This window comes from Phyllostomus hastatus, unplaced genomic scaffold, assembly GCF_019186645.2.
Source record: "Phyllostomus hastatus isolate PE091 unplaced genomic scaffold, TTU_PhHast_1.1 phas_contig_210, whole genome shotgun sequence".
NCBI lineage: Eukaryota > Metazoa > Chordata > Mammalia > Chiroptera > Phyllostomidae > Phyllostomus > Phyllostomus hastatus.
Genome location: NW_025333737.1, coordinates 1,009,962 through 1,030,937, shown reverse-complemented (window position 1 = coordinate 1,030,937; position 20,976 = coordinate 1,009,962). Strand labels below are relative to the sequence as shown.

General features: G+C 44.1%; 1 protein-coding gene across 1 annotated transcript in view; it reads left to right on the top strand.

The window, feature by feature from the left end:
• The window catches only part of RPA1 (replication protein A1), a 45,831-nt gene extending 25,309 nt beyond the window's left edge, over window positions 1–20,522 (top strand). Inside the window, exons 7-17 of the mRNA XM_045836437.1 lie at window positions 1,568–1,700; window positions 2,976–3,078; window positions 4,412–4,480; window positions 4,624–4,816; window positions 4,981–5,120; window positions 5,476–5,624; window positions 8,315–8,444; window positions 12,355–12,531; window positions 15,824–15,931; window positions 17,949–18,035; window positions 19,551–20,522. Of these exons, the coding sequence (XP_045692393.1) occupies window positions 1,568–1,700; window positions 2,976–3,078; window positions 4,412–4,480; window positions 4,624–4,816; window positions 4,981–5,120; window positions 5,476–5,624; window positions 8,315–8,444; window positions 12,355–12,531; window positions 15,824–15,931; window positions 17,949–18,035; window positions 19,551–19,655 (1,394 nt within the window). The 3' untranslated portion in view covers window positions 19,656–20,522. The remainder of the gene's footprint in view (window positions 1–1,567; window positions 1,701–2,975; window positions 3,079–4,411; window positions 4,481–4,623; window positions 4,817–4,980; window positions 5,121–5,475; window positions 5,625–8,314; window positions 8,445–12,354; window positions 12,532–15,823; window positions 15,932–17,948; window positions 18,036–19,550) is intronic.
• Window positions 20,523–20,976: the final 454 nt, after the last annotated feature.

Sequence of the window (20,976 nt, the reverse complement as noted above, 5' to 3'; positions counted from 1 at the left end):
AAATCCAAATGGTAGCGTGTTATTCTTACCTGTCCTTTCACAGACTTATATTCTCAGTTATTCGTCTTTGGCTTATATTAGTATTTAATTGTGAAAACCTGTTCATGTTTCCTAAACACACATCAGCTGGGTGGTAGGAAAAAAGACTGGGTATGTACTGAAGGGAAATGTACTGGCATGAAAACTTGTGTGTGTGCTTTACATGATTGTATATTATCTATTAGGTATGTACACACACACAATTTGCATAGTCCACATGTTTCTTTGCATATTTTTGAAGTAATTATTACTGTTCTGTATATAGCTGTCTCTCAGCTCTGCAGTTAGAATAGAAAATTTTCAGATCTGGGACAGTCTATGTATATTTTTTTACTAAAGTGCTACAGATACCTAGAATAGTGTTTGGTCCCTGCTTTGGAAACTCAATAAATAAATGGTGAATAATGGTAGCTTTATACTTCTAGAAACATTCCATTGGGAAGAAATGTTTTGATATAGAAGATATGAAATCATTGGACTAAATTGTATTTTCTGAATTTGGAGGTTGAAGCTCTGCAGAAACTGTGCAGAGGAGTTTGTGTGCTTTCATTACCTATGCTTTGCCAGTGGAGGCAGCTGCTTACACTTGCATTAAGGAGGCAGAAGGGATCATAGACGCCAGCCACGTACTCATCCTGAACCAACAACAGATTCTTGCCCTTTGTGCCCAGCTGAACCCAGTGCCCTAGCCTTCACTCTGTACCTTTCAGTCCCGCAGAGCAGCTGAGGATTGGCGGTTTTCAGGGGTGTTTTTTGTTTGTTTGTTTTTTCCCCTCAGTGGGCTTTTATTAGGTTTGTTTTTTCACAGGAATACAGGTAAAGCTCATTAAGCATTATCGGGCAGTAAGGATCAAACAATAGATAACACAAAGAACTCGGAGGGCCTATTTTGAGTCAGGGTCTGTTAGCTAAAGGGCCATAAAACTTTGGGGAACAAACTCACTTTCTGCTTGGACCCTTATCATTCAACTGAGAGCATTCTAAACAAAGCAGGTTTCACAGGATTTTACATATTCTTTCTTAGGTCTGATCACCCGGGGAACCCACCCTTTCCAGCCCAGGCAGGGTTCAGGGGGTGTTTCGAGGTGATAAGCATTTGTGTCAGGCATCCACTGTGACCTTCACTTCCTGGCCTGTCCTTTTGCTCTTCTTACGCATCTAGTGACTTGCAGCAGTTTCTCCAATCAAGGCTGATTTTCTTTTTCTGGCCTGTTGTCTTCTTGCCCATTGATAGAAGAGAAAAGTTTAAGAAGGGTGGATCTCTGGAAGAGCATTGCCATTGTTATCTGGACCTGGGGACACAAGTCAGCAGATATACATGGAACGTCTGTGTGCCCAGCCTTCATTCTAGATTGGTTTTGTGGCCTCCTGTTTCAGTCTGTTTGATTTCCAGTCTCTGGATGCTACCAAGGAGGAATTTGGCCTCTCATTTTGTTGTGATTTCACCAGTGACATGTCAGTAATTGAGAGTCAGTTTAAAGAGAATAATGATTGTCCTTCCTTGTGTGTGTATGTGTGTGTTTTAAAGGTTCCAGTGTATCTAAGCCTTATGGTGCCTCAAAGACATTTGGAAAAGCTGGAGGTACCAGCCTCGTGAACAGTTCCGGGGGATCACAGGCCAAAGTGGTGCCCATTGCCAGCCTCACCCCTTACCAATCCAAGTGAGTTACTCTACAGAATAAGTTCAGAATGTACTTCAAAATAGTATAAGAGATTATTATGGGCTCTTGTGTTATTTATGTGTGAACTGTTACCACACATAAAAGAGGTTTCCTCTTTTTGGGGGTTTTTTCCTCCCTTTGACTCCCTTATCAGTTAAGGATGGCCAAAAGAGCCATCTACCATAGCCTATTGAGCTTCATTCATTTTGAAATTTAAAATATTTATTGCTGAGCCCTGGCTGGTGTAGCTCAGTGGATTGAGTGTGGGCCTTCGAATCAAAGGGTTGCCAGTTCGATTCTCAGTCAGGGCACAAGCCTGGGTTGTGGGCCAGGTCTCCAGTGGAGGGTGCTCAAGCAGCAACCACAGACTGGTGTTTCTCTCCTTTCCTTCCTTCTCTTCTCTTAAAAATAAATAAAAAATTTAAAAAAACCCTTAATGCTGAAAGAATAAGTTGGTAGTCTTATGCATAAAAGTAAACATTTGTTCTAATACAGAAGGTGTTTATCTTCTTCTTGTATAAATAGGTGACTTTTAGTCCAAAAATGTTACCCTTGATAGAGTTGGCTTAAAGAATCTGTTCTATTTGTATTTATATTAATATACCTCAAAGAGATCATTTTTATGACTTTTGTCCATTCAAAATTAATTTAGCAGTTGTATTCTTCAATTCTTTGCAATGTAGGAAAGCTATGTTCCCCTGTGAAATTATAAGTAACTAAGGTACCCAGTGCCTGTGTGTAGGATGGGCACCAGGACTGCGCGTCAGATCTCGTGCCTCCTATTTTAGTAGCTTGAGTTCCTGCTGCTTCAGTGCATTTTGCTTTGGCTGCTTACCAGCACCGTGTTCCATGAGCTTGTATTTCTCTTCAGTGTGTGTTAGAAATGAGACTGAAGTTTGACACCAGTTCCCATAATGAAAATAGTGGCAAAATATAATTGTTGGTATTACTGCATTTCTAGCTTCAAACCTTCCATTAAGGGGATTTTGTTGCCTTGGTGATGCTTTCTAGAGAAGGGAGAAAGTTTATAAATTTACTTATTTGACAGGAGAATGAGTTAGTGTTAAATCACCTGGTATGTTTTACTATTTGCTTATTCTATAAACTGTCAAACCTTTATGTCAGCTTTGGGTTTAATTAGGTGGATTAAAATAGAGCTTACATTAAAAAGTGGCGTATGCGGGAGATAAGAGGGGCTGTAGGAAGATGGTAGGGAACCCTTCAGATCTTTTCCCAACAAGCCTCAAATGCTAATACGATCTGTTTGGTTTTCAGGTGGACTATTTGTGCCCGCGTCACCAACAAGAGTCAGATCCGTACCTGGAGCAATTCCCGCGGGGAAGGGAAGCTTTTCTCTATAGAACTAGTTGATGAAAGTGTGAGTGTTTGCCAGGCGGGGACATAAGAGCCGCAGACCGGGCAGCAGAAGGCACATCTCTGTGCAGGCTGGTGGGGCAGAAAACAATAGTAGGCCAAAAAGAACTGTGATTGTTACTGTAGTTTTCCTTTTTTGTTGTCTTTTGATGCTCTCTGGGGGAAAGGGCTTAAAGGTTATAAATGAAATCCTTGACCTTAAACGAAAGCATTTGTAACAGTAGGAATTTGTTTTCAACACGTATAAGTCACCTACTGGTCAGGAGAGACCAGAGATGCTCTGACTCGCTGGTAGGCTTAGTCGAAGCTGTGGGAGGTAGTGCGTGCTCATGAGCAAAGTGGCGCTCGGAGCCACAGCGGAAGGCACGCAGAAGCCGCCTTGGTCAGTGAGCGGTTTTGTGAGAGATGGGTTCTGACTGCGCAGGCTCTCCATGCCTTACTCAGACGAAACCAAAGCATGACCAGGAGACCAAAAATCCAAGTCGTGGACTCTCCACAGTCTCATTAGCTGTTTCTCTTCTGCCCATTAGTTTTGTTTGTAATTCCTAGCACTGTATATACTTCAAGGACTTCAGACTGCCGCTTATTTGCTATTTGTTCAAATCTCTTAATGGCAGAAAAAAGTCGTTTGTTTTTGTTTTTTGTTCTTGGAAGATGGAATGATGCCCCAGATGTACAGGGGTGAGGCCAAGGAGCAGCACAGTTGTCTGTGTGGGGACGGTGCGGTAATAGCGCCAGATGAGCTCCGCGCTTCACACACTCACAACCCTAAACCGACTCTCGCCCGTCCCTGTACTGACTGTGACGCCTAGATCCATGCCAGAACCTAATTTTTTACCAAGTTACTGGCCTATTCTGTCAGTTGGCAAAAATTCTACCCGTTTATTTCAGTTTTTTTATTCATCTGTGACATTTTGACAGATGAAAAGTAAAAGTGAAAAGCAAATCACAAGCAACTTGGAAACGTGACTTGCTGGGACATTTTTGGCAGTGACTCCTGAGTGTGAACTAATTCCTTGCTTGACTCATCGGCTCAGCTTACTTCCCCGTGGGCTCCGGTCGTGCCACTCGGTGTTCGGAGTTGTTTTATTTTTGTTGTCAGTGTATTAAACTCACTGTTGGGTTTGTTGGGGGATTTTTTGTATTTTATTTTTTTAGGTTTCTAACTTGAGGTTAGTAAAGCATGGTAAAAAGATCAGCTAACTCAACTTAATTTGTTTCATGGGGTTAATAACTTGAATATGTGACTGTAAAATGTACGTTTCTTTAAAGTGTCCTGGTTTTCACTGGCAAAACTGGATGAACCCCCAATTCTAACCTTTTGCGTGCACCCACAGGGTGAGATCAGAGCTACTGCCTTCAATGAGCAAGCGGACAAGTTCTTTCCCCTCATCGACGTTAACAAGGTACGGTAGTGTCGAGTCTGGGACTGGAACAGCAGTTAAGGGTGAGGGCACTCCTGTCCCTCGCAGAGCTCCATGGTGGTAAAAGGTTTCTATGTCCAGTTTGATGGACTCTCCCATGTTCCTTGGCTTGGACTGTTTTGCAGGTCTATTATTTCTCTAAAGGGACTCTGAAGATTGCTAACAAACAATTCACGGCTGTTAAAAACGACTATGAGATGACCTTCAATAATGAGACTTCTGTCATGCCCTGTGAAGATGGTCGAAACTTACCTACAGTCCAGTTTGATTTCACAAAGATTGACGACCTGGAGAGCAAACCTAAGGACTCACTTGTAGGTAAGTCTGCGTCTGAGAGCAAAGAGAGTGCTGATGATCAGTTTTGTCTGCCGCACATTGGATGGGGGGTGGGGTGAGACTCGCCTGCTTGCCGTTCAGCCTGTGGTCGCGCTGTTGTGGGAGCCTTGACCACCCCCAGCTAAAGCATCGTGCCTGTGTTACAGACATAATCGGGATCTGCAAGAGCTATGAAGATGCCACTAAAATCACAGTGAAGGCTAACAACAGAGAAGTGTCTAAGAGAAATATCTATTTGATGGACACGTCAGGGAAGGTGGTGTCCGCTACTCTGTGGGGAGAAGATGTGAGTACTCGTGTTCGCAGTCAGAGTGTGTGCAGAGCTGGCAGCGTGTCCTGGAGACCCTTCCTAACGAAGGACCGGCCCGTCTAGAGAATATTTGAAATCCTTCATTTGATTTACTTCTGTGATCGGTGTGATTTAAGTTTCACATAGTGAAATGCTCTTTCTTCTACATCAATTTTGATGTCTCTCTGAGTAGATTCTCAGGTGTGAGGTTACCTTGTACAGATTCCCTGTACCATTTATTGCCTTCACTCTGCTATTGACTGTTTTCCTTGTTTCCTCTAAAAATGTTCTGTGTGTTCTTCCTGCCAGTGACACACGTTTGTATTTGTTTGGGATTTTTGTTGTGATGCAGGCTGACAAATTTGATGGCTCTAGACAACCCGTGATGGCTATCAAAGGAGCCAGAGTGTCCGATTTTGGCGGACGGAGCCTCTCTGTGCTGTCCTCAAGCACAGTCATTGTGAATCCCGACATCCCAGAGGCCTATAAGCTCCGTGGATGGTAGGTGTTACGGGGCTGAATGAGGGGGCTGCTAGAGCCTGGGCTTTGAGAAGTGCTGGGTTTTGGGGTTCTTCCAATCAGTATGCAAGCCATCTGCCAAACACAGGGCTTTGTTACTGAATGGAGCTGTTCCCATATTTCTTGGGGGCATTATGCCTTCTGAGAGGATGGCTTTAAAGCCCTTAAACTGACAAACCTGTAAACCCTTGACAAACTTGGAGAGTCGGAGGAGGAGGCCATTAGGATGGAAGCGCTGCATGCCGACCCCCACCCTGCCAGAGCAGGATGAGGCCGGCTTTAGCAGCTGTGTGCTGAAGGCATCTGTCTTTCCCAGGTTTAAAGCCTACTGTGCTGTGGGGGGAGAAAGTGCTCTCTGTTCTGTCCAGTCTTTGGTGCTGATCGCATCTTCTGGTGTGCATTCACTGGACTCCGATAAAGTGCTGTGAGAACAATGGGCTTTTGTTGGCATTTTATTGTTATTCCCAAAGCACTCAGGCGATGAGGGGAGCCTATTAAAATCTCCTCGCTATATCTGGCTTTCTAGGGTGTTAACACTGCCTCAGAAGAGCACTTCAAACTGAAACATGGTATGCAGGAACTGATGTGGTCAGGGAGAACACTTCAGCTTGAGCTTAAATAATTTGTGTGACTGTAGTCACAGGGGAAAGTGCGTCAGCTTCCAGTTATGTTTTAGGGCTTAAGGGACTGACAAGTTGGCTCACGTTACATTCACCCTGCTTTTGTTTTGAGTCTAATATGAAACAGTAGCACTGGTATTTGAATAGTTTCAGGGAACATCTACTGAAGTGTCCATGTCACTTAAGCCAGCCTCTTGGGTATGGCCCACGTGTGTCCATATTTAACTGTTCTGGTAGCTGGCATTGTATTAGAAGACAAGGGGCCTGTTAGTAGTCTGACCAGAAATAACCACAGCTTTGGGTCCTTATTGCTTTCTTTTCTTTCAGGCTCTGGAGCTCGACCCCAGGTTAATTGCATGCCCACATTAAGGTCTTTATATTTTACCTGTCAATAGCTGTCATCCTGGTCAACATGAAAAGACATGGCTGTCTCCAAAATAAAATAACTGGACATTGATCAAAGAGGTTCAGTGCACACAACCCGCTAGGCAAGGATTGCAGATGTTTAGATCTTGGTTGTAACAATGTGGGATTTTTATTGTGAGAAGGGCTGCCTCTCTCCTTGCTCTGTTGACTCCTGATGAGCTGCCTTTGGTGGCAAATGTCTCCTTGGAGTTTTTGAAATCGTAAACTCGTGTAGCTAGTCGTGGCAAAACAGATTTATGGACCTTGCTGTGCCTCTGTGACGGATTTAGCCGCTTACCTGAAAGAATGAGAAGGCAATTGTCTGCAGCTCAAGGCGGCATCCATTCCTTCAGATGGGCTCTTTTTAAGGCTCCTGTTCTGGATGTGCTTAGCTTTTAGTTATCCTCATTTTGGATGACATCGGCATGTTTTTAATCTCAGAGTCACTCTTCCCTGCCACAGATGTGTTTGTGAGCCACTTTCTCCCTGGTCCCCTTTCCTCATATTGGCTGATACATGATCAAGAAGTATAATCAATTTTAATAATAAATACAAGTCAATTTTAACTTCAATATTACATAACTAAAAATCTCACTAATGAAATAAAGCTACAAGAAAACAGGTATTATCTTTTAATAAATTACTTGGGGTTATGTAATCTTTTGGACTCTGTCAGGCTCAAAAGCCCTCAGCATGGATTTTTTTTCTACCATTTAAAAAAAAATTTTTTTTGTTACCATTATAGTATGTTGATTGTCACTTTCTATATTGATACATTCCAGTCATGATAAAAATGCAGCTGCTAAAAAAAAAATAATGCAGCAGCTGATAGTGGGTAAGATTCAGCAGCCCAAAGAACTGTACTGGAGCTCTACATTATTGCTTTTCTGTTGCTGACTGTCCAGGTTGCTGTTTCTTGGGCCTTGGGCCCTTGGGCCCTTGGGCCAGGGTTGCTGTGCAAGGCTAATTTAAGAAAAGGTTCTGTGGTACTTTGGCACTGTCTTTCCTGACCACTGGGGGGCATCAAAGCAATTGAGATAAAAAGAGGTCACTCGGTGTCTTCAGTAGGCGAAAGATACAATGAAGAAGACACTAATTGCAGCCTATGTGACTGTGACCTATGAAAGTTGGGGGGGGAGTGGATAGCCTGTATTTGACATAAAGAAATGAGTGGCTCCGACTGGTGTCGCTCAGTGGATTGAGCCCTGACCTGCGAACCAAAGGGTCACTGGTTGATTCCCAGTCAGGGCACATGCCTGGGTTGTAGGCCAGGTCCCCAGCAGGGGGTGCGCGAGAGGCAACCACACATTGATGTTACTCTCTCCCTCCCTTCCCCTCTGTCTAAAAACAAATAAATAGAATCATTTTTTTTTAATTTTCTACTTTTTTAAAAGATTTTATTTATTTATTTTGAGAGAGAGAGAGAAACATCAATGTGCGGTTGCTGGGGGCCGTGGCCTACAACCCAGGCATGTACTCTGACTGGGAATCAAACCTGTGATGCTTTGGTTTGCAGCCCGTGCTCAATCCACTGAGCTACGCCAGCCAGGGCTTAGAATCTTTTTTTTTTTTTTTAAAGAATGGTTTAAAAAAATGAGTGACGTATTCAATAAGTATATAAAGCACCCATCACTGTTTATTTCTCAGGTTTGACTCAGAAGGACAAGCGTTAGATGGTGTTTCCATCTCAGATCTAAAGAGTGGAGGAACAGGAAGCGCCACCAACTGGAAGACTTTGTATGAGGTTAAATCGGAGAACCTGGGCCAAGGTGACAAGGTATCTTACATTCCTCACTTACTTCACAAAAGCACATAAAGTGTGCAGGAGGATGCGTTTTCAAGTCTGATTTCTGCTACCAGCTGTCAGGCGTTAATTCAGAGCCGTGATTCTTAACTGGGGCTCTGACCAGAGCGTGGCGTGCTGGTTGGGCATGGTGGCCATGCTTCCGAGTGGGAGCGCGCTGTGTGCCTCCGATAGGCGTGGAGGCCGACAGATGTTAACTCTGACTTAGAGCATTGTTTAATTCTTACAGGGGTCTTAACAAAGTGGCCATGACTGGGCTATGTATTATGGTAAAAACTGCCTCTGGGTCCATATTTCTTTTCTGTGATTGTCCCTGCAGATTGAAATGCCCACATACCGAGAGGAGAGGTTTTGAGGTTACATACGGAGCTCACATGGAGCATCTGTCAGGTCCAGTGTCACACCGCAGGCAGTTCGCCTGGACTTCCACTGGCTGGAGAACGTTAACCCTCCTGGGCTGAGAGCCGCCAGTGTCTCTGACAAGAATTGGCTCCGGCATTTGACTTTAGTTGCAGCTTCCCTTCGGCGTTTGTACGGAGTGACCCTCCTCTCATTTGTGTCCACAATTTAATATTTAAATTATTTATTTACTCCTTAGGCTTCCCCAAAACAGCGTTTCCTGCTTTATTATGTTCATACTATACATTATTGCTTTTTACTCCTCGCCGTCTGGTTTTGCTGTGTCCCCTTACCCGTCGTCATCAGCAGCTGCAGCCCCCAAGGCCGTTACACAGCCCCTTGAAGGTGGAGCGTTAGACAGGTCTGTTTGTCCTGTCGGAGGAACAGCCACTCTTTGGGTTCTCTCGTCACCCAGTTTCTCTCTAAGATGGAAAGGTCTAGAATAAGAAGTCAGGCCTAGAGAGTCTCTGCACCCAAACTTTCAAGTCATGCTTTGAATCTGGACCTTACTTGGAAATACAGAGAAACTCTAGGCATTCTCCTAGGAGACTGTCTGTTGAGCTCTCTAGCTTGAAGACTCATCCAGGCTCTTGAAACATCCACGTGATTGTTTCGCCCCTTTTGGTCAGAAACGTCGGAAAGTCTTTGAAGTTGCTGCGCTGGCTCTGAATTCAGAGTACACCCAGAGGGCACTGTTCACCCCAAAAAGGATCCATTTCACGTCCTGTCTGTGCGAGTTAAAAAGCAAAGCAAAGAGCAACAACATAAAGCCGCAGCACATGACTTAAGTCCTGGCTGCATTTACTCATCAGTGATTTCTCCACTTCGAGTGTCCTTGTTCGGTTATTTTTGCATTCTTCTGAATTTGATGACTTAGGCCAGGGCTTGGCAAACCGGCCCACCGGCCAAATCCAGCCTGCTGCCTGTGGTAAATAACATTTTGTTGGAACACAGCCATGTGTTTTCATTTGCGGTGCATTGTCTGTGGACACTTGGCCCGCAATAGCAGAGTTGGGTAGCTGCAACTACACTGACCCCTAGCCTAGACAAGGATAAAAGTGAACCTGAGCCCTAGAGTCTCTGCTGTTGTTTTATTTTTTTTTAATATATTCTATTGATTATGCTATTACAGTTGTCCCATTTCCCCCCACCCCTTCACTCCCCTCTGTCTTGTACACCCTCTCCCACCCACATTTCCCCCCTTTAGTTCATGTCCATGGGTTGTACATGTAAGTTCCTTGGCTTCTACATTTCCCATACTACTCTTAACCTCCCCTTGTCTATCTTCTACCTACCATCTGTGCTACTTATTCTCTGTACCTTTTCCCCCTTCCTCCCCCTCCTACTTCCCTGTTGATAACACTCCATGTGATCTCCATTTCTGAGGTCCTGTTCCTGTTCTAGTTGTTTGCTTAGTTTGCTTTTGTTTTTTGTTTTTGTTTTAGGTATGGTTGTTAATAACTGAGTTTGCTGTCATTTTACTGTTCATATTTTTTATCTTTTTCTTAGATAAATTCCTTTAACATTTCATATAATAAGGGCTGGGTGGTGATGAACTCCTTTAACTTGACCTTATCTGAGGAGCACTTTATCTGCCCTTCCATTCTAAATGAAAGCTTTGCTGGGTAGAGCAATCTGGGATGTAGGTTCTTGCCTTTCATGACTTGGAATACTTCTTTCCAGCCCCTTCTTGCCTGTAAGTTCTTTTTTGAGAAATCAGCTGAAGCCTTATGGACACTCCTTTGTAGGTAACTGTCTCCTTTTTTCTTACTGCTTCTAGGATTGTCTCCTTCATTTTAATCTTGGCTAATGTAATTATGATGTACCTCGGTGTGTTCCTCCTTGGGTCCAAGTTCTTTGGGACTCTCTGAGCTTCCTGGACTTCCAGGAAGTCTATTTCCTTTGCCAGATTGGGGAAGTTCTCCTTCATTATTTTTTCAAATAAGTTTTCCATTTCTTGCTGTTCCTCTTCTCCTTCTGGTACCCCTATAATTCAGATGTTGGAACGTTTAAAGATGTCCTGGAGGTTCCTAAGCCTCTCCTCACTTTTTGAATTCTTGTTTCTTCATTCTTTTCTGGTTGGATGTTTCTTTCTTCCTTCTGGTCCACACTGTTGATTTGAGTCCCAGTTTTCTTCCCATCACTGTTGGTTTCCTCTACATTTTCCTTTATTTCACTTAGTATTGCCTTCATTTTTTCATCTAATTTGTAGCCAAATTCAACCAATTCTGTGAGCATCCTGATTACAAGTGTTTTGAACTGTGCATCTGATAGATTGGCTATCTCTTTGTCTCTTAGTTGTATTTTTTCTGGTGCTTTGATCTGTTTTTTCGTTTGGGCCATTTTTGGGGGGAGAGGTCTTGACATGCCTGTTAGGTAGTGAGGGGTGAAGGAAGCCTTAGGTGTTCACTAGGGCAGGGTAACCACGTCTCTGGGTTGTAACGCTGTATGTGGGGGAGGGGTCCGAGAGGGAAATGGCACTTGTTCCGCCAGCTTTCACTCACTTACCCTCTTCCCACAAGCAAATTGGTCCCTCTGGTACTGATTGCCAGGTGAGTGGGCTTGTGTACGTTCTAGGACCCTGTGGGTTTCTCCAAGGAACTCTCCTGTGAAGCTGGGAGTTTCTCTTGCTGCTGCCTCAACCCCCACAGGTGTTTTTAATCAGAGGTTTGAGGCTTTATTTCCCCGCACTGGAGCTCTGGGTTGTGTGGTCTGTCTCACTCCCCAGTTGTTCCTCCCGGTTTATCTGCGCACGAATGTGGGACCACCCGCTCCACCAGCAGTCACTGCTGCAGCCTTGCCCGCCCCAGTCCTCCACTGCCACTTTGCCTTGAGTCCTCTCCCCACACCCATCTTCGCCACTCCTCGTAGTCTGGGATAAATGTTTCTTCTTTAACTCCTTGGTTGTCAGACTTCCATACATTTCAACTTTCTGTCAGTTCTGGTGGTTATTTTGTTTCAAAATAGTTGTTGTCCTTCTTTTGGTTGTGCGAGGAGGCACAGTGTGTCAACCTACCCCTCCGACCTACGCCCCCGTCTGTGCTGGAAGTCCCAAGTCCCTGCCGTTTCCCTGCGGGAGGGGGAGGGCGGTGGGACGCGGGTGCCTTAGCTCGCACTGCATGGCTGCGCTTCCTGGAGCTTTCACCTGTGGGGGGTCGGGAACAGGAGGGACAAGTCTTTGTCTCTTGAAGCCTTTACCTTTCACATATTCTATTTCAGTTTTAATTAATTTCGTTTAATTCAGAATTAACTCTTATTTTTAGGGAATTATATGCTTCGGAATTTGATTTGTTACCTTTTCAGGGGTTTTGTGGTTAGCACAAGTGATTTCTGAAGCCGGAGAACGACTTACTCCCTGAAGTCATCTTGTGATGAGAACATGCAAACGCTCGCACGGGAGGGCACGCCCTGGGCGGCCTCTGCGCCCCGTCCTGAGTGCGGGCCGGCTCGCTCAGTGCCCCCGTTATCTCCCTCTCTCCTGAAGGCAGACTATTTCAGCTGCGTGGCGACAGTGGTGTATCTTCGCAAGGAGAACTCCATGTACCAGGCCTGCCCAACTCAGGACTGCAATAAGAAAGTGATTGATCAGCAGAATGGATTATACCGCTGTGAGAAATGTGACCGTGAATTTCCCAATTTCAAGTACCGCATGATCCTGTCAGTAAGTAGAATGGGTAGATGGGAACCGCTGTGGTGTTTGAATTTCTCCCGAGTGCCAGGCACTATAGAAACAGCAAAACAAGCTCATGAGTAAGTGCTAAAGAGCTTATTATTGCTCCATAAATACAAAAGTAGGGGCCCTTTCGATTGAATAGCAGGCTGTCTGCTCCTACTAAAAGCATTTTTTCATACCAGAGTTACATTTAGATACCCAGCTGATTTCAGTCTGCTGTGCATGTGGTACAATTACAGCATTGGTGGCACTCGCCTGCTAACTGTTATGAAGATAAATTAATTTGAAATGGCATTTCTGGAGAGCAGTAATTATATGTGCAGCTGATGCCTATATTTAGTTATTTTTCTTGTGGGTCATCTGTTCTTCTAGCCCTAGCAGAGCTGACTTCAGAGGAATGTGACTGCATGCTGATGTGGGACTGTGGCTTTTTTGCACTGTAAGAATTGTTTCTTTAAAGGTTTTCAAAACCTTTAAAATGGGGGGTGAATGTTTTTTAAAGTTACAGTAAATGATAAAGGTACAAAACAACAGTCACTCTCATTTTTTAGATGATTTGGCAGTAATATATTGGAAGCCTTAAAAATATTTATATTTCCTGACACAGTAAACACCTGGAGGGAATTTCTTCTAAAGAAATAACCAGCCCTGGTTGGTGTGGCTCAGTGGACTGAGTGCCAGCCTGCAAAACAAAAGGTCACCGGTTTGATCCCCAATCAGGGCACATGCCTGGGTCCCCAGTAAGGGGTGTGAGAGGCAACCGATGTATCTCTTACAGATGGATGTTTGTCTCCCTCTCTTTCTCCCTTCCCCTCTAAAAATAAATAAATAAAATCTTTTTTAAAAAATAATCAGAGATGTTACATCTCTGTAAAGTTGTCTATTACCCTATTACTTATTTTGAAAACTTGAATACAGCCTTTTTTTTTTTTAAGATTTTATTTATTTATTTTTAGACAGAAGGGAAGGAAGGAGAAAGAGAGGGGGAAAAACATCAATGTGTGGTTGCCTCTTGCGCACCCTCTACTGGGCACCTGGCCTGCAACCCAGGCCTGTGCCCTGGCTGGGAATCGAACCAGTGACCCTTTGGTTTTCAGGGCGGCGCTCAACCCACTGAGCCACACCAGCCAGGGCTGGATACAGCTTAAATGTCCTTAATATTCTACTGGTTAATTCCTTTATTGAATATCTATACAGTGGAATATCATGAAGAAATTAGAATTTGCTGTTTGGTGGTTCCCACAGTCAAACAGTTAAATGTTATAAAACCAGTGTTAACAATTTACTGTTCAATAGTTTCCACAGTTAAAGTATTTGAAACCAGTGGTAATGAAGACTGTAAACCCTGGCTAGTGTGGCTCATTTGGTTGGAGCATTGTCCTGTAAACTAAAAAGTTGCAGGTTCAATTCCTGGTGAGGTCACATGCCTTGGTTTTGATATTGATCCCCAGTCAGGGTGCATGCAAGGGACAGCCTGATTGATGTTTCTCTCTCACATCAATCTTTCTCTCCCTATCTCCTTTCCTTCCTCTGTCTCTAAAGTCAATTTTTTAAAAGATTTTATTTACTTACATTTAGAAAGAGGGGAAGAGAGAGAGAGAAACATCAATGTGTAGTTGCCTCTCATGCACCCCCCACTGGGGACCAGACCTGCAGCCCAGGCATGTGCCGTGACTGGGAATCTAACTGGCGACCCCTTGGTTTTCAGCCCTGCACTCAATCCACTGAGCCACACCAGGCAGGCTGTAAAATCAATTTTTTTAAATGAGGACTATTAAAGGGCATAAATAAATGTTCAGTCTTTATTCATTGAAAATAGCAGGATTTAAATGGTATGTTTTATATAGTCTTGGGGTATATATATGGACAAAAAAACAACTAAATGGATTGTTGGAAATGGTTATTTCTGGTTGATTTCTCTCTTTTTTTGTTGGTTTTTGTTTTTGCATTTTCCTACAGTAAATACTTTTATAACGGGAAATTTTTAAAAATCTTTTTTTTTAAAGATTTTATTTATTTATTTTTAGAGAAGGAAGGGAGGGAGATAGAGAGAGAAACATCAATGTGTGGTTGCTGGGGGTCATGGCCTGCAACCCAGGCATGTACCCTGACTGGGAATCGAACCTGGGACACTTTGGTTCGCAGCCCGAGCTCAATCCACTGAGTTATGCCAGCCAGGGCTTAAAAATCTTTTTAGATAAAAAAGTAAGGCATTCCACCCATCCTTTCTATATTCTAATTGCCCCTTAAAATGTTAATTTAGTGGGAAGGTTATATATGTAAGCTTTTTAGTTTCTGTAAACTATATAGTTCATTGACCTAAAATGAAGAAAATTGTTTCAAGGAGTTTATTTCATCAGCCTTCCTGTTAAACTCCTAAGTGGAGTCTCCGGCACACGGTTTCACGTGGTGCTCACCCATGTATTACTATCGATGTCCTCACCCTGGAAAGTGGGCGCCCTTTGCCGCTAGGAGGGGAGCCTGGGGTGAAGTGTGGGTGTGAGCCCCAGTATGTGATATGCCTTATATTTGTGGGTGTTTTATCTTGTTGTTTCCCTTTTTTTATTATAGTTTTGTACATTAACTCCATGCATATGCAAAGTGAATATGTAAAATCATCAAAATGATACCTAAAAAAAACAAAAACAAAAAAAGCCTTTGCTTTCCTGTTTCTACTAAGCCTCTTACTTTTCCCTTTTAGCAACTGGATTCTTTGTGATGCACTTTCTTCCTTGACTCCCCTATTTAATTCTACACCATGATCCAACTGGAGACACTTGACTGCTCATTTCTGTTGCTAAAAATTTGGTGGCTGACCAAAGGCCCTTAGCCCAGGCTTTTACATTGCCTGGGACTCTGAGCAGTGACTGAGAGCTGTCCCAGGGAGCTCCTCCTAGTGACTGAGGGACGCACAGTTTAACGTGCAGTGAACCTGCGCCAACTCATTGGAGGCTTGTTCCGACCTTTAGTCCATAGGCCGTGCAGCTGGGGGTCCACTGTGCCTGGAATCTGTGTCTGCAGGACAGGTCGGTTGGGCCATGTCTCCACAGAGATCTGACAGCATGTTGTATTTCTGCTGTGATCCAGACTTACATTTCAAACTCTGTCTTTGATACTTTCCACGTTCTTTGAAAAGAATATAGTATGTATACATGGTGGTAATGGTTTTTTTTCCCCAGGTGATTATATTAGTGAATGGAAAGAGTTGATTTCCCATCTCCTGAGTGTGTCTTCCTTCTATTATTTCTTTGCTGAAATAACACAGAGTTGTGTTTTTTAGGTAAATATTGCCGATTATCAAGACAACCAGTGGGTCACTTGCTTCCAGGAGTCTGCAGAGGCCATCCTGGGACAGAGCACTGCTTACCTGGGAGAGCTAAAGGACAAGGTCGGCCATCCTGTGTTATCACTGCCCTAGTTCATGGCTGTCGAATAGTTTGGGGGTTACTTCTTTCGGGTGTTATATATGGTTCTCAATCGGAGGATTATTTGAGTTGTTCATCTGATTTTTGTCTGTTTTTGTCCATCTGGGATTTGCTAACAGTGAGGTAGGGAAGGAGTGCAGACAGAAGTGCCTGAGGAGCAGCCCCCTGTGTCCTGGTCCCGTGGGCACACCAGACTGGGTGCGCGGGTACGGGGGCTGTCTTCCGAAGGCGCTCGGCACGCAGGCGTGCCTTTTCCACATAAACGCCTTCCTCCAACATTGAGTCACGTCCTGGGTTAACATGGACAGATAAGGTACTTGCTGTTCTAGGTCATTGGATGCAAGTTTTATGAAGTAACTGTTTTTCATAAGTTAACTTTATCTATTTCATTTTTATAAATTTGAATTTTTACATTTTAGATTTGTTTAATGCAGGTAACAGATTACTAATTATGCTAACCTTAGGAAAGATATTTGCTCAAAACATGTAAAGAACACTCATAAAAACTATACTTTCTAGGCCACACAAATTGGCATCTCTTCATTGATTTTTTTTCTCCTCCCATTTTCTCCAAATCAGTTAGAATACTTGTAAAAGTATAAGAAAGGGGATGCGACATTTGGGTGTTTTTCTTACTCTTTTCCACCTTCAGTTCTGTCCCTCTGCCCCCACCTTTTCCTAAAATTTTGTCTGTGAGATCTCTGAAAATAATGCCAACAAGCCCATTTATGGAAATAACTGGAATTGACTCTGAAGTATGATGGGACCTCTTATCTGTTTTGCCCGGTCCTCTATTTTCATACCAGATTTTAAGGCTCGAGGCGGCCTCTCAGGGTGTTTTATGAGCGCATTACACTGGCTGTCTTCCCTGCCGGTGAATGAGGGCAGAGGGACTCTCCTCGCAGGAACCACGATCTTCCTGGCGTGCGTGCTCCCCGCCCCTCCTTCCCTCATCTTAGAAGAGTAATGGCAGCTGGTATAACTTTCTGAAGGTTTCGCACATTGTTTCATTTACATATCTGAAGGCTCAGAGGACTTGTTTTTGTGTATGAAGTAACCTTTACACAAAAGAGTTTTATGTAACAAAGCTATTGTTATGTTCCATGTGGCTTGCCTGATAGGAACTTTTTATATACAGTTACTATAAATTTTATGTGTTTTTATAATATGCTTTCTCTGATCCCTCTGTTGGCCAGACTTTTTTTTTTTTTTTTTTTAAACAAAAAGCTTTTTTTTTTTTAAACAAAGCTTAATCGAATAGTGTTTGAGGGGCGAGAGGAAGAGGGAAAGCACTGTGCTTTTTCAACTCTCCCTAAGCTTGCCCCCTTTACCCGTCTTCTTCACCTGCTCACCCTATCAGTAGTTGTAAATGCAGAGGCGGAAATAGTACGTATGACAACTTGAACCTCATTCTGCAGGGTTTTTTCCCATAGTTCTCAATTCATAAGGAAGATGCTGGGCCTCAGGTCTGTTTCATCATAAACTTTTGAAGCTCAGGAGTGTGTTTCCCAGAAGTCTTTCAATTTTTTGTTCAAATGTTTTTATTGTGACAAAATATACATAACAAATTTATCGCCTTACCCATTTTTAAGTATAAGTTGTACATTCACGCTGCTGTACGGCCTTCACCACCACCGGCTCCAGAGCCTTTCATCTCCGGGAACTGAGGCTCTGTCCCCATCACACACTCCCCCCCCCGTTCCCGCCCTCCGCCCCCACCTCCCCTCGCCCCTGTCATCTGCCGCTCCGCTTCCTGTCTCTGTGGATTTGACTCCTCTAGATAGAGTATCTTAATTTTTAATGAAATTTTGCTTAAACAGTTTTATGTAATGTCACCTGTAGGTTAGTCATTCCTGAGTAATTTTAAACCACTGGGGTGATAATTTTCTCAGAAACTTTTCTCAGAGTCTTTTTAAAAGTCTGATATTTTCAAATGGTTTGGTAGTATTCGAGTCTAAAGTTTTGTATTTGTTTTTGCAGAATGAACAGGGTTTTGAGGAAATTTTCCAGAATGCCAACTTTCGATCTTTCGTATTCAAGATCAGGGTCAAACTAGAGACCTACAATGTAAGTAAGGTCATCGGGTCGCGGAAGGGTTAGCAGCAGGTAACTGCTGTGCCCACCCACCACATTACAGCATCAGCTGTCGAGTGACTGCTTACTGTGTGCCAGGCCCAGTGCTCAGCACCCTGCCTGTATGGTTCACTGAAACTTCCCAACACAGAGGTGCCACTATCTGCCCTGTTTTCGGATAAGGAAATGGGCTTAGAGCTTTCGTGTCTTGTCCAGTGGCAGGCCTCGGGGGGAAGAAATGGTACATGGTCTTTTCAGTTAAAACCTGGGGTGTGTGTTTGTGTGCTGACCAACAATGATAATGTGTATAATGGACTTGCATCTTCCAGAAGGTTTGGGTTCTAAAGTCAGTATATAAAACAAAGACCACGTGTAGTTAAAATCATCTTGGAAATTCCTTAAATTGCCCAGGATATCATATAGTTGTGTGGTCATAGTTTATCGAGCACGTAACTGCCTGCCAGATACTGTTTTGCACCCTTTACTTTCCGTATATCGTCTCGCTAGATCACGACAGTGACCCTGTGTGTAGGAACTATTGTTATCTCCATGTTACCCGTGAAGAATGTCATGCAAAGGAGAATAAGTAATTTGCCCAAAGTCATATGCTAACAAGTGGCAGATGTCAGGTTCCAACTGAGACAATCCAAGTGCAGAGCGTTGCTCTTAACCATGCTTAGAAATATGGCTGTGTTTCATAATTGCTAAGTCTGCCAAAGTGTGTGAGTCCCGGAGCTAGACTCTGCCGCCTCCCTGGGCGCCACCTCGCTCCGCCTCTAAAGGCACTGGTTCCGTCCTGAGGAGCGAGGGAGGAGGGAAGATCCTGAGGATGTCTCCACTTGTTTCCAGGTTAACTCCTTCTGTTTCATTATTAGACCTTCATCTTCATACCTGGTGATAGATGTGTTTGTTTTTATAAGCCGTGAGTGAGACTAGAGGTCACATGTCTGTGATACAGTGTCTGAGTGAGGTGGGATCAGGGAGGGTCTGAAGGGTCATTCGGTCCCTCTGCGGTTTGGGTGGGGAAGGTGAAGGGCAGAGGCCTTGCCTCTGGCAGCGCTGAGATGGGGCCCAGGCCAGGTCTTCCTCCTCTGCCACACCACACTCAGCTTTCAGAACTAGCTGTGCAGCTTAGGCAAGTCCCTTGTCTTATCTGGGTTCTCACCTCTCCGCCTCTGTAAAGAGAACGTATTGGACTTGATAAGCCCGCTAAGGTCCATTGCAGTTGGATTCTAGGTTTCTGAGTGTTCAGGAGCATGAGGAAAGGATGGCGAGGGCTGGTGTTGAAGGGGGGCTTCTGTCCACTGTCCCAGCCCCAGAAATTCTGGACTCAGTCCTCACTTGCAGTGTTTTCTTTATTGGAATGACTGGACTCTGAATCCAGCGAGTGCGTGCGTGTGCGTGTCTTCTGCCAGGATCGTTGAAACCACTGAAGCAAAAGGGGGCTTTCGCCGCCGCTTCATGCCACCGACTTTGCTCCGCTCACACGCTGCTTTTCTCTCCCCGAAGGATGAGTCTCGAATTAAGGCCACAGTGATGGACGTGAAGCCCGTGGACTACAGGGAATACAGCAAAAGGTTGATCATGAACATCAGGAGACATGCAGCAATGTGAGAAGAGCAGTGCTGATTGGGCAGAAGTTTGAAGACAAAGCTGAAATGAACTTGATTTCTCCTCACCTCCTGTGCGATGGTTTCACGTTAGCTACACAGTGCCTAGAGCCTCTTCATGGTGGACTAAGCGTTTCCTCTCCATGTGCACCGTGAAACCCATTGGTAGGTGGAGACGAGGCTCCAGTGGCTGTGGTGTGAACTGTCAGGCCCAAGGGGCACTTGGCGGGTAGTGTAGTACCAGTCGCTCTGTCTTCAGGCTTTTGTCAGTTTTATTAAGATATTGTTACCTTCAAGCAGAAATTATGTCCCAAGTAACTGACCCTGTATCTGCGGACAGTGAAATAAAATTTGTAAGTCGAGTTTCTGCTTCTCCAGTGGTGACACCTTCACAACTTGGGTTCCTGCTCAGGAGGGGGAGCTGAGAAGTGGTCGTGTGGAACCCGGGTGTCTCAGCAAGCGTGTCTTCCTAGAATTCAAAGGCTCTCTTTCTAGAGGTGCCACGTAGTTGGTAATGCTCGGAATGGCAGTGGGGTAGAATTATTAATCAAAGACCTATCTTTCCTATGTGAAGAATATCCTTCCTCCAGGGTTTAATAGACCAAGTCAGATGGGTCTGATATTAATCAAAATCGTCTCTTCTGAGGAAAGCTGATAAGCATTGACTTGCCGTCCCCTAGGGACACCCAGGCAACTACAAAGCACGGCTTTAGTTTTCACTTAAATTGGTGTTGCATTTCGGTTGGCGGATACGCTTTCTACCTGTACGTATTCCTTGATAAAGCTGTGTTAAATAAGGGGGATTTTGAAGGGAGTAGCCCTTTGTTTCCTTTGCTTTGTTTTAATAAAGAGTATATTCTTTGCCTGTGAATCCTACTTTCTTTGAATGCCGAGGGTTCTCCTAACTGGAAAGCAATTAATTAGCCTTCATAACAAATGTTCACTTGGGGGAGATGTTAACTCATTACCAACTTGAACATTTGTCGAAGGCACCGGAGATCATTCTTCCTAATGTCTGCAGTCCTGAAATGCATCTTTAAAAGAATGAAAACACTACAAACAAAAAGCCACTGTGCCCAAGAATGCTGATGATCTGGCACTTTGGGATTTTATTGATGTTTACACAGCAGTCTAACACCAACCAGCCTTTGAAATGTGTACCGAGAGTGAGCTGGTAAGAAAACAGTAATTATGCTACTGGGCTTTTCAGCCAGCAAGAGCATGCTTGCTCTGTGTGTTCCTAATCATATTAATTATCTATCCGGTTGCGGCAGCCCACCGCTTGGCATTGGCTGCACATCCCTCTCCAAGCACCCAGGCAGCAG